The sequence below is a fragment of the Bombus bifarius genome, unplaced genomic scaffold (assembly GCF_011952205.1).
Source record: "Bombus bifarius isolate JDL3187 unplaced genomic scaffold, Bbif_JDL3187 scf7180000009200, whole genome shotgun sequence".
Classification (NCBI taxonomy): Eukaryota; Metazoa; Arthropoda; class Insecta; order Hymenoptera; family Apidae; genus Bombus; species Bombus bifarius.
In genome coordinates this window covers 3,446,203-3,462,841 of record NW_022884965.1, presented here as the reverse complement: position 1 = coordinate 3,462,841, position 16,639 = coordinate 3,446,203, and the positions used below count along the sequence as shown (strand labels likewise).

General features: G+C 35.9%; 1 protein-coding gene across 6 annotated transcripts in view; it reads left to right on the top strand.

The window, feature by feature from the left end:
• LOC117214477 overlaps positions 1–16,551 on the top strand; it is a 95,473-nt gene extending 78,922 nt beyond the window's left edge. For 3 of the 6 annotated variants that reach the window (XM_033460616.1, XM_033460617.1, XM_033460618.1), the window contains exons 3-13: positions 2,176–2,320; positions 3,756–3,842; positions 4,051–4,177; positions 7,673–8,034; positions 8,406–8,688; positions 9,045–9,464; positions 11,051–11,902; positions 12,389–13,584; positions 13,721–13,818; positions 13,893–14,976; positions 15,221–15,568. In XM_033460616.1, coding sequence (XP_033316507.1) covers positions 2,176–2,320; positions 3,756–3,842; positions 4,051–4,177; positions 7,673–8,034; positions 8,406–8,688; positions 9,045–9,464; positions 11,051–11,902; positions 12,389–13,584; positions 13,721–13,818; positions 13,893–14,976; positions 15,221–15,238 — 4,672 coding nt within the window. In that variant the 3' untranslated portion in view covers positions 15,239–15,568. Of the gene's footprint in view, positions 1–2,175; positions 2,321–3,755; positions 3,843–4,050; positions 4,178–7,672; positions 8,035–8,405; positions 8,689–9,044; positions 9,465–11,050; positions 11,903–12,388; positions 13,585–13,720; positions 13,819–13,892; positions 14,977–15,220 lie in introns of all 6 variants that reach the window. The other 3 variants (XM_033460614.1, XM_033460615.1, XM_033460619.1) reach the window with 3 other exon arrangements.
• Positions 16,552–16,639: the final 88 nt, after the last annotated feature.

Below are 16,639 nucleotides of genomic sequence, written 5' to 3'. Positions count from 1 at the left end.
ATTCCTGGAACCTCCAGGCCATAATGCCTGTAATCATTGTGTTATTGCAGCGTGACGCTGTTCAAATTACGACCAGACGTTGTTGGCGCATAATTATGAAACGTTCTCCTCTTGTTCAATCACTGAGATCATTCTCATTAACATCATCTAGAATCTAGAAAGTTCACCCTTCATTTTTGCCCGATTTAACTTGGTCAGCTTGTTGCTAACAGAAAGCTCTGCAGACAGAAACCAGTTTATGCAATTACAGGAAAGCTGAAGACATAGAAACACAAAGAAATATTGAAATATCAAAGAAAATGTCCAAAGTGAAAGGAAATGTTCCTTATACAGTGGAGCCCCTTGGTAACCAGAACCTCTGTAACTCAGAAACCTCTGTAAGACTACAGTTTTGTTCATTTCCTTCCGCTCCGCTGCGAAGACCTCTGGAAGTCGAAATAAAACTTACGTCAACTCGGATTATTTGTCACGTGTCCACAGAAGCTAATCGTTTTTCGTCGGTCGAACGCATAATTACCATCGTCTATCGCTTATGTAAATTTTGCATTTATGTACGTCGAGTAAAACGAGTTTCAAGAGAAGCTTAAAACGCTAAACGCTTCCCAAAAAGGTGAATGTAATTATACCTTCGTACGAAGCTTCTGTCCGTCGAAATTTCGTTTGTTCAACTTCTTTTGCTCGAAAACTTAGGTAAGACAAACCCTGTGTAATTTGAAGATTTCGGCTCTTCCCTTTAGGTTCGAGTTACCGAGGTTCGACTGTACGAATTAAATTCTAGATTCTGTCTTTATTTGGTTCTACTCAGAAAAATAGGAAATTCCCTGAGAATCCACGCAGCCAATCCACTAATCACTTTGCAGTTACTTCTTCTACAAATTTACTTTTGATTACTCTATAATTGTAGCTAAAACTACGTAAGCTATGAGAAAAAAAATTCCCTATAGCGCGATCACGCAGTCGTTAGAAAAGCAAATAAATCACCGGTTTCTCTTAATTGGCGATAATTCTTCGATAAAAAGCTCCTGAAATATCCAGTCATTTTCCCTGTCCATTCTACTCGAGAAAATGTAACCTGCTCCATAGTGCACTTAGGCTACGAACAGAATCTTTATATCACGGTGCTTTCTAGAGATGCTAAAAAAGAAAAACCACTAGAAGGAGAAATTCAGTCGACTGTTTCTTTAGGATTGCTTTTTTCCACTTACGTATTGATCTCTATTCGGTCTTTTTTTTTCTCTAAATGACGTTTACTCGATCCTCGTACTTTCCACAAATTCGGGTCGCCCCATGAAAATGGTAGCTGTTGAAGAAACAATACTCTGGAACCTATCAAAGAATTATTTGTTGACTAATGATCCGTTTACCGACGCGAGAAAACGTTTCAGTTGAAAGAAAGTACCCATTCGTTATTCCATCCGTGCTGTGAGTAGTGTTTTCTCGTTCTTTGTGGTCTACGCTTGCTGTTATTACCATAAACTAATATTTTCTTAGGCGTGCAGCCTTTGTAAAAGTTGGAAATTTTGTTGGACAGGCAGAAAATGCAAAATCGTGCGCTTCGGAATATACAAAGTAGCTTTAAGATAGCGAGAATATTCAATGAAACAATAGAAATGGTTTCATTTGTATAATATACTGATAATATAGTATTAACATTATAATATAATATAATACTAAATATAATATTAATAATATAATATTCATTTTTATAGAAATAACGAAGTTTTTAAGAAACAAAGAAGTGCATTAAAACAGCCATAATTACGTGAAATAAAGACACGTCTAGCGAAGGAAAGGGTAATCCCTAAGGTAGCCATATTTAAACAGCAGCGGCGCATGCGTTAAGAAAGCGCGCGCGCTTTAAATTTCAAACTCGGTTTTCTCAAAATCAGGCAGTTCTCTTCAAAATTGTCTGCGTTGTTCCTTCCTTTTTGTCTTCGCCTCTTTGTAAACACACTATCATTGTAATAAAGTTTCTATCATTGAAGTGAAATAAAAATAATTTTAAATAAGAATGAAAAATTCAGGTGTAAAATACAAAGTTCAGAGACTAATTTCCTGAGACGTGTCGACGCAATATCGCGGAACGATATGGCATAATGTGGCATGGCTTGTTGCTTCCTTGGCGTGCAAATTTTCGAATTCTAAACGGTTCCTTGGATTTCTTTCTGTTCACAGTATGCCGATGATGGACCTCCTCGTGCAGATCGCCACGGCACACAAATTGACAGCTTCTAGCTACACTCTGCAAGCGATTGGAGAACGTGGAATAGTTCTACCTCATCAACCTAACACGCCAATTGGTGCATTGGATGCACTTCAGGTATTACAGCTACATATGTTAGGAAACTATAGTCTGTTCAACGAGTTGAGATATCTAATAGCTATAAATACGTATGCTTGTGGTTGTACTTAACCTGTTAACTGTGGGCAGTCTAGTTGCTTTACGGCAAAGTAAGTAGAAGGTTAAGTATCGAAAGTATTTCAGTTTAACACTAACTTACCAGACCCGGTCAAATGACCGGTTTCAAAAGTTAATTTAAGATACATAATAATAATAATATAAATTATGGATCTATAGAAAAATAACATACAAATTTTTTAATTTGTGATTTAGATGTGCACAGAAGACAGCAGCATATGAAGCGGTGCATCTCACACTTTTCTGCGCTCACATCGTTCGAAAATCGTTCATCACATATAAAACAGGCCATATCTCGATCTTCGTTGTCTCTGGATGACTCTATTGCGAATTTCTTTCTGAAACGCGCGTTCCTAATTTCGTCTCTTGGGTATCCATGTAGAGGAACGAAATTAGGCACAAAGTCGTATACTTTTGATTGTCAGTTCTAATCGATAAGCGACAGAACGAATCTACAGAAAGATTAGAAACGACCAATTCCGTCGTTTTTCCTGTCATTCAAATATAGCGGCATTTCTATTTTAAAATTCCAATTGTCAGGCTGAAGCACTTAACAGCAAAGATTGATCAGGGGAGGAGATTTAGGCTCTTTATTCTACGCATAGGTCGTGGACTTCTCTGTAATTTTTCAGATAATTTTTCTCATCCTCGCAAGATCTATGGGCTTCTTTCTTGGGTGGAAGATCTCAACAGGAAGTTGTATCAAGGAGAGTAGAATAACTCTTGAGTCTGCAGTTTTTCTGCCTAGGGAAACGAAGGGTTAGAGTTGAGCAAACGACTTGGAATTCCATGAATCGTGCGATCCTTAATCTCTAAGAGACGGTGTAGTTGTTTTTTTCTGAAGACTACTTCTAATCTCTTCTAATCTTGTAGAATTACCTTGCCGACCTCTAATCGCAACCGTTTCGTTGCACGTGTCTGGTGTCTTTCGAGAAGTCTCGACCATTTCCTATGTTTTTTTGAATTAAACGGAGAAAACAAAATTTAAAAATTGAAAGAATAATTTATCGATGGCAGAGGAATTAGGAAACTTTCCTTTAATTGCTCATTTTTATATTCATAATCTCAATTAAGGGTATATTGCTGTTTCCATGAAACAGAGAAGTGATTCCGTGTGAGAATGAGAAGTGATTCAATTTATTTTTCAAGTATAATTCCACTATACAGCATAGTTGATTAATATTTATAGTGTTAAATGATCTTTCAATAATATTATTAATTTCCCTTTCAATTTTCATATTAATTTTCATTACAATCTTAATATTAATTTTAATCGTGATAAGTTTATTAAAGAATAGGGATTCTATTGAAAATTGTTCTGTCTTTAATGTTGCAGGTAAAGCTGCTACCTAAGCAGGGCACTTTTGTACCAAGAAAATCGAAGCAAGTTAATCAACCGTTCGAAACCACTTTTAGGCTACAGGTAAAAAAGAAAAATATGTGTATTTAATAATCTAGTCATATACTATATCAGAGAGCCAGCGAAATTTAAGAGTCCAAGTAACCTGTAAACATTTTCTTAAGACTTCAGATTTCAATATGCTAGCCTTATTGTTCCATTTTCTATATCTGATAATTTATCAAGTAATCAGCGAGCACTAGAAAAAATCATGATTGTGAAACTGTTGTAGGTACATCTACCAAGAAATCAACTGTGGGTGTCCAGAGTCAGTCCGAAGATGAATCTAGGCGAGATCTTGGATCAAGTGTGCCGCGAAAAAGATTTAGATAAGAACAAGTATGAACTGCGTCATCCAGGTAAGCAACATAAATACGTTCCTATAATTAACAAACTCGTAGGAAAATAGATAAAGATGAGAAAAATAACAAGATAAGTAAGATAATAATTAGGGCAATTGAAAACACATATACAGTTAAATTAATATTATTAATAGATTGTATAAGGTACAAGTTAACAATATTGACTTGTTAGTTACTAGGACTCTCAATTTCTTCTATATAACAACTCGTTTCTGGTTATAGATCTCCCAATCTATTTTTCAATCCATTATATCTTCATTATCTGTTTACTGAATTCAACAATCTTAATTGGATAGCAATAGGGTCTATATCATCGAGGAATCTATGTACTAGCAAGAGCTAAAATTAATCTAACTAAAATTAATTTGTCGTTGTTAATTTTTCATTATATAATCATAAAAATTCCTGATTCAGAGATGCTTTGGTTAACAAATTAATAATTTGCTTGCACAACAACGAAAAGACCTATGGTAGCATAAATAAAATTTTAGAATTAAACTTTCTAAATGACAAATTAGTCCATTATCTGATTTTGCTTAAGATAGTAAAATTGAAAAAGGAAAGTTTATTACCTATAACTTGTAACTTTCTTTCTCTATCGAGTCTTTAATGTCATTAGTTGATGAATTACTGCTCAAATGATACGTGATTCAAATGATACCAGTCTAAAATTTCAGCAATAGTAACTAGGAACGTTGACCTGAAGCTTGTTAAAGGTTTAGCAGAGGTATCAACTAGTGGCGAACTGTGTTAAGCAATTAAGACGTTTACATAAGATTTCAAGTGGAGATTTATTATTTGAGGTTTGCCCACGCAGAGAACAGTTTGATAAGGCTGTCCCAGATGATTGGTGGATATTCATTGCCCTGGAAAACGTAGCTGGGACGGAACTAGATTCGTTCATTTGCGCTTGATATTTAAACCGGTAGCACTGGCCAGGTTACCTTTTTCAAGATATAATACCAACAGGTTTACCCGGTCAGTCGATCATATTTTTATTAACGCACTTCTTCCTTGAATAAGCAGAGCATTATTGAACTCGTTGTATAACTTCATCGTCTTTTTGTACGTAATTGAGGGAGCTTTCTGGGAAAAAGAAATCCATGAGACAAAATTGTGGATTGAAAGAATAGAGTTAGAAGTCTAAAATTTTAAATAACAAAACCTCTTATTAATGATTGTTTCTGTCAAAAATTAAATTCTTTGCATTCCAGCGTTTCTCTACCCTAGAAAACGGGATTCCCTATCAATTTCTGAAAACCAGTCAACCAAATTTTTTTGGGCTGTTAAGGGATTAATGGAATATGGTTTGGATTGAAATCTATAAGAAGGTTTTACAGAATTTAATAATATTAATTATTAATCAGTTGTTATTTCGATAATAGTAATTAATCTAATCTTTTAAGATTCTATTGCAGTGGTTATTCCATATACAGTACTAGTTAACGCTCACGTGGCGCTAGTGTAGCACCACCAGTTGCCATAGCATTAAATTACATAAAAGGAAAGAATTCCTGAAAATATTATTTCGTATCAAATTGTGCGCTGTGGCATTATTTGCGTGATGAATGTTAGCATCAATTTTCAGAAATAGATATCAGATTTGCCAAGAAGTCAGTAGCCGTGCGCATCGGCTGGGTTTGCTCAAATCAATATGGCTTCTGAAGCCATCCAGATCATCTATGTGTATATATATATATGTATGTATACACGCATGTGCACACACACATACACACGCGTGCAATAATGTCCTAATTCAATTTTCTTGATATTCTGCATTCTTGTTCACCAGACGGAAAGTCTTCCTAACAAGATATACAATTTTAGGACTATGCATCTGATTTCTCCTTGTTTTTGTAATCTGAACAAACTTTGGAGGATATTTCTTGATATTATCGTGTATATTCGCACAATTCGTGCATGGTGATCTTGAACAAACTATCAGCACTTCAGACAACTGCAAATGATGACTTTCTCTCAGAGAAGATACGTCATTACTTCCTGCAAAAGACAGGAATAACACGAGAGCCTGCGTATTGAGGTTGTTTTTTCAACTTCAATTACTTTTGCCATGAACCTCTTGGTTTGATTCATTAGTTTGCAACTGGGTTTGCTCTTTTCTTTGTAAGAAACTGCACCCTTAATGTAGATCAGTATTAGAATTTCTAAAGTATTGAAAAAGGAAGACAGAAGCTATTAATATTTAACAAAATTTATAGGAACTTACACGGGGATTTTAAAGTTTCTAAATTATGAAGGAGAAAAATTCTACAATTTTTTTTTTTTTACAATTGTTTTAGTTTCATGTAGAGATCTACCATGAGTATGTTAAAGCAGTGAAGATTAGAAAGAAGATATTAAATCTTTTGATCCTTCCTGGACCAAATTCTTTCTCAGATAAGAAAAATTACTTTCTTTCTTAGTTATTAGTAAAAAAGAACACACTTTTTAGTAGTTTTATAAAGGAAACATAATGTATTAAAATTTGAGACCTTTTTTTTTTTAATCAAACAGTAGTAAGTAGGGGTTTAACCTACCCTCTTAAAGCAGAAAATAATCTTCGCCATAAAGATAGCAATTTCAAATGAATCACCCTATAGATCATCGACTGTAGAATACCCTACTACATTCTAACATAACCAGATTCGCTGGTAAATGGCTCGGCCATCCTCCATAGCCTATTCTCGATACTATGAACACCGGCGGGAACTCCCCGATTATATATCTCGCGTACTTACGCGCCGGTGCACGAGATATTTCAGTTAGCTAGTTACACCAAGCCAGTTGTGTTAAGATCGCTATCGCAAGGTTGCCGGCCGACTCTTCCACTTGTTACTCCTAGTCGTTAAGCGTGCATGCCTGGCGTTGCTCTTCGGGCTCCGTCGTCCCTGCGGAAACCCAGGCTCCTTTACACTTGTTACCGATCCCTTGGACCTGGAAGAATCTCTTTTTGCGCTCCTAAGCCGCGCCTCAACTGGAATCTGCTGTTTCAAGCAATTGATTCGGGTACAAGGATCTTGATCCACTTTGGAGAATCATTGTTAATGAAGAGAATATTTTGAGGTACTGGATATTCAAATCTCTTTTGGTCCACGTTTTATTGTATTTCCTGTATAGGAGCTTTTTTATTGGAGGAAGCATATATTCATAGGATATCTTCATCCTTTACTGGAGAATAATATAGTAATTGGAATATTCTCTTTATTAGAGGATTGCCTAAGATGTGTTTTGGAAGATCATATTGATGGGAAGAATATTGTATACATTTATTTTTCTGTGTAGGTTTCTTTGTATTTCTTGTAATGATGTAAAGAGAGTTCTTTTTATGAGGGGAATTAATTCTTGGTTAATAAAAAATCTACTGTGATTCATTGAAGATGCTTTTTACGTGAAATAACATTTGTTGAACGATATTTAACGTTGAAATAGTCCTTGACAATTAATTTTCTAAAAGAAAGAAATAAAAAATTCAAAAATTGACTTTCTTTGCAGCAAGCTTGGAGACACTGGACCTGTCGCTGTCATTGCAGGATTACCATCTTCAGGAAGTCACTCTGTACGCCAAGCAAGGTAGATCACTAGGCTCGGCACTCAGCACTCAAGATATAATGGCTCTACAAAGGCAAGAAGAGCGACGTAGGCAACAGGCGAAGCAAGGTGTCTTTGGATTTGTGTTCAAGAAATCTAAGGAGGGTTCCTTGAGTACCGATAGCCTCGGAGGACGTAGTGCATCACCAGCGAGGAGTGATGAGACTGGAAGAAGCACGAGTCCTTTACAACCGCCTACCAGGCCTCAGAGGAAGCGGAGACCCGCGCCAAAGCCGCCTATTCAGGCTCAGGCAGACGTTAGTAATGTTAGTAGAATTGTTCTGTATACAATATTCTACATCCTATTGTCTATATGTAAGAATGTTATAAAAATGGACAAATTAATGACAATTAGTCGCTCGGAAAAGTATTATGCAAGACTGTCTTTTTATACAATTAGCAGATTATAAATTTAAGTCATCTGTTAAAATTTAGCATAATACTCTATATTTTTCGAATATTTGTTTTTGATATTTATACAATTAAATGATCTTAATATAATACATAAAGATAAGCAAGTGTCAAAATATTTCTGAATATCAGTATAAATCTTATATACAATTAGGATAATTTTAGCAAAGAATATATTAAGAATCGTTACTGTCATCTTTGGAAAATATGCCGCTAACTATTCCAGGGTACAGAAGAGAATTGCGCAGACTCCAGCAAGGACAAGGTAGTGATCAGTCACAGTCGTAACAGCAGTGACAGTTCAGGCTACCATGAAGCTTCTGTGTTAAGTGACAACCCAGATTCCGCTGGGAGACTTCCAGAAACGTTGCCCAGGAGGAACAAGGTTCCACTGGAAATGCCCAGAAAATTAGCTCAAACATCACAATCCAGCAAGAGCTTGAGCAATCTGACTTCTGTGCCTGGTACGCTTAGTCACGGAATTAGCAGTACCTCCTTAAGTTCCACAGGTCTTTCTTATGTTATATATATATATATTATGTTACATATAGATCTTTCTTATGTTACATTAAGCGCGGGTTTCCTCTTTTTAACTTCATAGTTTTGTTAGTTGTTGTTAGTTTAATAGTAAATCTTGTTTGTAAATGTTTTTAGTAAAAGAAATAGTAGAGTAGTTGTAATAAATATAATCCCTAATGATGATGATTCAGTTGCTTTTTCTCTCTATCAGATTTCCCCGTTCAATTTGTTAGTTTTATTATAAATTAATTATTAGAATAAAATTATCTTCCCTTGCTGTGCTATTCCAAACATCTATCAAATTATTCGTATCAAATTTTAAAAAAATTTTATTGAATTTTTCTAGGATTACGAAAGAAAAGAGTCGCACCTCCTCCGCCAGTAACCAGACCTCTGTCGTCCGCCATCTCCACCCAAGCTCTGGAACGCATAGTCGACTCCGAAGAATCTCTAACATCAGACATGGATCCTTCCAAACCTCCTTCCGACATCAGTGTCCCTTCCAAAGCAAACTCGGACATAGAAGAGCGTCCAAAGGCCAGCTCAGACATCGGAGTAACAACACTCGGCTCAAAACTATCCAACAGTATTGATTTCACCAATCCAGACAGCTCGAAAGTGGAATTAGAATTGAAGGGCAGCAAATGTGATATTGAACCGCGCCACAGATCCGGGTCCATAAACGTTAAGTTACCTAGCACGGAACCAGGGCACCCTGCACCCGTAGAAGACGCTCCTGTAGATTCTAGATTGCCGCGGAAGAGAGGTAAGCTAGTACATAGTTGCACTAGTATAGATAATAACTTCCCCTCCTATAGTTTCGTATCTAAAAATAGCTTTGAGAACGGAAGAGATGGAACAGATTTTGTCGAACAACGTACTAGTCTCCTTGATCCAGAGAAACTTAAATTACAGGCCAAAATTCAAGAATGTAAGGTCGAACGTAGGAACGGTGAAGTACCTATAGATTTTAACAACTCCTTTCTCAGGAATAGCTCTGTCAGATACAAAGTTAGCTCTTTAGAATCAGAAAATAATTGTTCCTCATCAAGGTCTGAATTGCAAAAGTCTCAGAGCTTTGTGTGTTCCAATATGGTCACTCCAAAAGCTAGACAATGGGCGAAGATGCGCTACCTTCCTGATAGTCAGGGTATTCCTAATCAGAGTTCGTTTAAATCTCAGAGTAGATTGGTTAAGATGCAAACTGTAGTTAATTTAGATAATATAGGGACTAATATCGAGGACATACCAAAACGTAGTATTTTAGAAGATAAATCTATTCCTAAGAAACTGCATGTGGATAATTATATTTGCGGGGACAGGTGTCAAGCTAAAGCATTGAAACATAGTTCCAGCTTTCAAGTTGGTTATAAATTAAGGGAAACTAAGATAGTAAGCGCCTTTGAAAAGCCAAAATTGTCAGGTTCTAGAAGTTTCTGTTCCAGAAACAAGATTTGCGAGTCAATCGAGAGTAGACAGCCGAGACTGGGAAATGTTAGTACAACAAAGTGTTACAATGGTTCTATTTCTTCTAGTCTTGATGAAGATATATTTGAAGGTTCAATGATTGATAATCGTAGATCCAATCTTTCACCACCTCCATTGAGTAATCTCCAGATATTTGCAATTTCTACTAAACCATTGGATATTCCAGTGACAACCATAAATTCTGTGCCTAGTGATGTCGATAAGTTACCTTCTTTGCCTATTATTCAACACAGTGAATGTAGATTGGAGTCTGAGAAAAAATTGAGTATCTTGGAACCACCTCCTCCAGGTTTGGTCAGTCGAGAGGAGTCGACAGAAAACTGGAATAGGTTCTTGATTCAATTGAATTCGATATTGGAGACCAGGGCTGGAGAATTCGTTTAGATTTTACAGAAATATGTTCCATCCTTTACGACTCTATGTTATTATTAGACTACGGATTTTTATGTATTTAAGTTTGCGTATTTTTATGTATTTAAGTTTGCGTATTTTTATGCATTTAATTTTGCGTAAATTTTCGCAATCTAGTTATTATTAGTCTCCCGAAGTGCCCGAATTAATATTATTTGAAGTAGACTTTGCAAAAGACTGGTGACTATGTTATTATCATTCCAAAATTTGTACTTATCATTTTATTTTCGTTATCATAAGATGTAGTAGTTAAGAGATCCATCTTCTGTAAATATACAATACTGTCCAAAGAAAAAACTATCTCTTAAATAAGATTAGAAATTTCGTTTTGCATGTTTGTACAGAATTGCATCCTTATATTTTCTACTCTCTCTTAAAGGTGACCATATTTACCTGCTTGCTAACTAGATATGTTGGTGATGGCCTATTCTTTTTCTTTCCCTCTGAGTACAGTTGGAGAACCTGTTCCACTTCCCAAGCCTAGAAAAGCCGCCACAATACGGCCCGAGGTGCCAAAACGCAAACTAAAACCGCCCTCCCCATTGAGTAGAACCCTCAGTTCAGACTCCAGCTATGTAGACTCCTTGTCCAACGCTCCTGCGCACTCCAGTACTGGGAGTTTTATAACTGACTCAAGTTCCAATTGTGGAAGCTCCATCAAAGGTGAAGAGAAACTGGACGTCTGTTCCAACTATTCTACCAGTGAGGATGAGGTGTTCATGACGCCAGGGCACCTGAGTGAAGCAAGCTTTGATTACAGTTCAATAGACTTGGAGGAAAAGAACCAAACTAATTCCACAGATACAGCTTTAAATAACGATATTGATGATGGAGCTAATGGTGAAAGAAAATTAAGTATGAATGAGGATAAAGTAAATGAAGCTTCTTTAAACCAGGATTCTACAATGGTAAGAAGTGAACTAAGTACAGTATCATCAAAGAATTCTAGCCAAGAGAAGAAACTCTGTGCTGTAATATCTACTATGCCAAAGTGTGACCACTTGAGTTCACTGAGCATCAAGGATACAGTTAGTCAAAGTAAAGAGTGGGAGGGTCTGAAAGAACCAAAGAAAGCCAGGATTCCTCGAACAGCGTCAAAGTCCAATGATTTTGAGATTAATGCGTTAGAGAAACAGAAGAGGCATTTAACTTCTCATGCAGAGGATATCACATTTGCCTTAAATTTGAATGTGAATCCTAGTCTGCTGTCTGACAGAGATCTTGTACAGCAATCGAGGGAGGAGCAGGATACTGAGTCTCAGGATGTGGGTGGAGAAAAGTCCCCTGTTGCAGTGGTTTCATCAGGTGCATGTTGCATATCATTAATGTGTGTGAGAACTTCGTTCCAGTAACGCAGCTTTCAAATAATTCTCTATGCTCAAATCACTTTAAATGTAAATGACATGTTAAAGATTTTAGATAACATTAGAAGTGATTTAAATCATCATCAGCTCATCTTCACTAATGTAGTTTCTTATATACTAATATCTAGATTGTGGATCTTTATGCATTTATGTCAAATTTGAAGACACAAAAATTCTTAATTAGATTCATAAAAATATAAAATTGTATAAACATCAAAAATATATTATTGTTTTGAAGTTTTTATGGTTAAGGAATTGTTTGATGTCTTGTAAATGGTGGTGGAACATAAAAAAGGAATAGTAGTCTCACTTTCATGAGGTTTCTGGTTTACTTGCATATTTTTAACTACTCCATGGAAAGATAAATCCTTTGAATTATTTTGTATCATCGAATAATTCTCTGATCTTTTAAAATATTTTATTACAGATACAAATCTCTCAGAGACTGACGTACTGCTTCAGAAAGTATCTGACACTTTGACCAACTCTCTACCTGTAGCATCATTCGATGAAGTACCAGTGTCTCCAACAATAACTAAATTAGAGCCAACAAACATTTCCAAAGAAACAGACCAGAAAAACAAAAAGATCTCTGAGTATCCCAATGGTTTTGATGTGAACATCAGCTCGACAAATTTGACTGTAAACTCTCAGCAGGACACGTCAGACTATGTATCAGCAGTCGATGAAGATTTATCCGTCACCGACTGGGAATATCAACTGCCAGCTCCGCCAAGTGCCTTCAGAGACTCTGCTTCTCCTGTCTTCGATAACTTCGAAGTAATCACTCCTTCGCCTGAATCATTCAGAGACACAGAAATCACTGAATTAACCTCAACTTCAGACCAGAAAGATGGAAGGAATATTATAGAAAAGGTAGAAAGGCAAGAAATTGAAGTTAGGAAAGAGACTCCACTTGCGAAGTCCTTCATACAACAAAAGCCAGAGTCTAGCATGAAGAAGGAGGTGATTTATGAGCTCGAGAATAAAATAAGTACTTTGCCTCAGAATAATATGTCTCAGGATTCCAGGAGATTATTGAACCCCTCAACTCCCAAAATTTCCCCTGTAGATAACACATTGTCAAATTTTACCATCACAACATACAGCAAGCAAAAGAACCTGAATATATTTGAAGAAGTAGAACAGTCTAGAAAGATAAATTCTGATGAGAGATTTATCAGATCCTTTGCGACTCTGACAAGGAACAAGGGCAATCTTGATGAGAGTGAAGATAAGAATCTGAAGGAATTCAGTGTTGGAACATTGCAAGGGAAGAGAAAGGTAACCATGGGAGAAGATAAGTCGAGTGAGACGAAGCTGGAACCAAAGATACAAACAGAATCCCTGCAGAGGTGGCAGTCTGGTAATGAAAAGAGCAATATTCAGAGATCCAAGAGCTACATATCCATGTGTGACAAATCTAACCTCCAAGGAAATATATGTGAGATTGAGAGTATCAAGAATGAAAAAAATCTGGAGATGGACGATAGTGGAATGAAAAAAGCAACGAGCATTAGTAACCTGAGCGTAACTGCGACTAAAAACGACGAGAAATCCTCGCAGTGGCGGGATAATATTCTGAAGCGGCCTACCAAAGAAAAGCAACTGCAGTCTGTACAGGTAAATTACCTTCCAATTTGAGATTTTTTATACAATCTTTATTAAAGTTTCCCCAGTACATTTTTTTTTTTTGTAAAATATATACATTTTTTAAATTGTCCCTTCTTTGTATTCATAGTAAGTGATTTGTTCTTAGGTGCTAAAAAGCATTTTGCCGCAGTTGAAAAATGCTCAACAGGCGGAGGAAAATGTGCCCAAAGATTCGAGTGATATAGTATTATCTGAAAAAACGAGGTAAATTTAACATTTTTCCTACTTCGAAATTATTTTATACTTAAATAATAATTATTGACTAATGTATTCATTAGATCCGAGACTACCTCTAACGAACATTCGACCGAATCGAATGAAGTTTCGACTCGTGAACCTCAGACAGCACCAAGTAATAAGAAAGTAGAACCAGAATCAAAGAAACCAACGCCAGAAACTAATAAGAAACGATATACCTACTCAGGACCTCCTATGATCAATTTAGGCAGTTGGTCCGAACGACCGAGTATTAATGTCCAGATAAAGAAGGACATTGACTACAAATTTGGAGTCAAACAAACTAACAGCACTACCATCGTTAATATTAATAGCTCTAAAGATGAAGTAGACTCCAATAATGTTGATAGTTCTACCAAAATACAGAAGAGTAAATTTGAATTTTTGGATAAAAAGGAGCCCAATGAGTTAACCAAGAAATTAATTAGTCATACAACAGCTACAGGATTCAAAAAGCTAGTACTGAATAAAGTTAACAACTCAGAACCAAAAGTCACTAATGATAAACCAGTTGTAACAGGAGTTGAGCTGAAAAAGAGCTTCCTCGAAAACAAACAGGATGACAATGTGATAGACACTACTCCAGTAAATTTCAAAGAATTAACAAAAGCATTTGGTCAAGATGTTTGCCTGCGACCAAAACCAAAAAGGTCCAGTACAATTCAACGTTCAGATTCTCAGTTGGAAAACGATTCTAGTAGACAGAATGGACATAGACAAGATCAGTGTTTAATAAATGGCCACCAAAATATTAAACCTAAGAGGTACTCTTCGATAGTGGGTATCCAGAATGAAGGTAACCTGACATTTCGAAATGGCGTAAGCATTAAAGGGCACCAGCCAATGCCTGTTGTTAAAGGGTTTAAGATGTCAAGTACAAAGATTGGTGCAAGTCAAAGTTATGAGAACCAAACTAAAGAAGGCTTCAAGGAAGAAATGAAAGAAGATAATATTAAAGGATCATCCAAGGATTCAAATGGTACACCAAGGCCTCCTACTATGCCCGTGATAACGGGTGTGACTTTGAAAAGTGCCAGACCTAAGTCCATGCCCATTCAAATTGACCAGCGAGACGTTTTGCTGGAATCGATTAGAAACTTCGGTGGTCGCGAGAATTTAAAAAGCGTAAGCATTTATTAATCAGAAAATCCATTACGAAGTAATGGGAATTGAATAATAGAGAAATGCTCCCTGATAAGAAAATTATGATTCATAAAGTGTGGTAATAGTAAAGGAGAATTTTTCCTAGAAATGGGAGACGTTGAATGTTGAGAACAATTTTCATAAGAAGAATTTTGAGTTAAATATTTTATTAGAGGGCACGGAACTTAACGTTAAAATTGCCTAACATGAAAATTTATGGTTACAGGCTATGGAAAGATGTTAACTGCCTTTCAGAAAGTAGGAAACGTTCTTGACACGAGGATAAAATCGGAAAAATACTGGCGACCGAGGATATATTGTTCTCGAAGAGATATTCTGGTGCTTTAAGTCGTACAGCCTTAGTGATAATACAACGTTTGGCAATTATCGGCACAAAAGAAAGGGCAAGAAGAAACTATTTATGTATATTTTTTAATCACTATCGAAGGACCACTCACATCTGCCCCGTACTTTTGTCAGTTGTCAAACCTGACCTCTTCGAAATCATTCCATTGACGGTTTGCTGGCTAATAGTCTATAAAAAACAGCCACGTTAGTCGTCCACGTGTAAATACCGTGTGTAAAAAGGTCGAGACAACCAAGAAAAAGAGTTGTCAATAAAAAAGAAATCTGTCAATGATGTACATATCGTTTAGCTGTTTAAAGCGATAAGAGAAATATTTTATTTTCGTGTCCAAATAGTCAACGGGCCGAGTTAGGTCCGTTTTCGAAACATTGTTGCTCATTATATGATGCAGTCCACGCAATTCTTGTTAAGTTTTCTTTTTTTTTTTTTCTTTTATTAGTTCAATCAGCCATTCGGTCCTAACCTGACCTAAAATGAGAAAAGAGGGAATTGAAGATAGGTTAGATCTGAACGGTTGAGTCAATGTTGACTAACATTTCCTATTCTTTACGATTAACATTAAGTTTCTATCACTGGGACCAAAGGTGACATCATTTATTTTACATATTGTACAACGAATTTAGATGCAACTAGGGTGTGTGTATAATTATGAAAGATAATCTTTTCTTTTCGTTTTTTGAGAGAGAAGGAGAGAGAGAAGCAATCTGGTCAGTCGCATAGGTTGAAAATCATAATAATGAGATATATTCATTAATTAGTATGCATTAACAGAGTTCAAAGTAAGTTTTAATATGTGTTAGTAGAAAACAACGAAGGATTGAAATACAATCGATTTCCGTTTTTTCCTTTTTTGCGTTTACATTTACTGTTAATTAAAAAGAAAAGAAAATAAAAATTTGTTTTTGATTATTAACAAGGTTTCGATAATCATTCGGAAAAAGTATATTGTATTTGTTAATATGATATTGTCGATATTATTCTAAAAGGATTAATTAGACTATTGTGTTTAAATAACAAATTTCAGTATGTATTTGTTTTATAGATTATGATCATTCTGGAGAAATATTTTTATGGCAGGTGGCAATCACCATGGAAAGGTGTATTGTATACTGTAAATATCATATAATATGTTAATACTGTATTTAATATTATTTTTCCTTGCGTAAAAATATATTACGGCGACACTTCTATTTATGTATTAGGTTAAGTAAAAAGTTCTGAGCGTTTTTCGCTAGATGTCTTTAGTGAGCCATATCTCACGATGTGCACATCGCATCG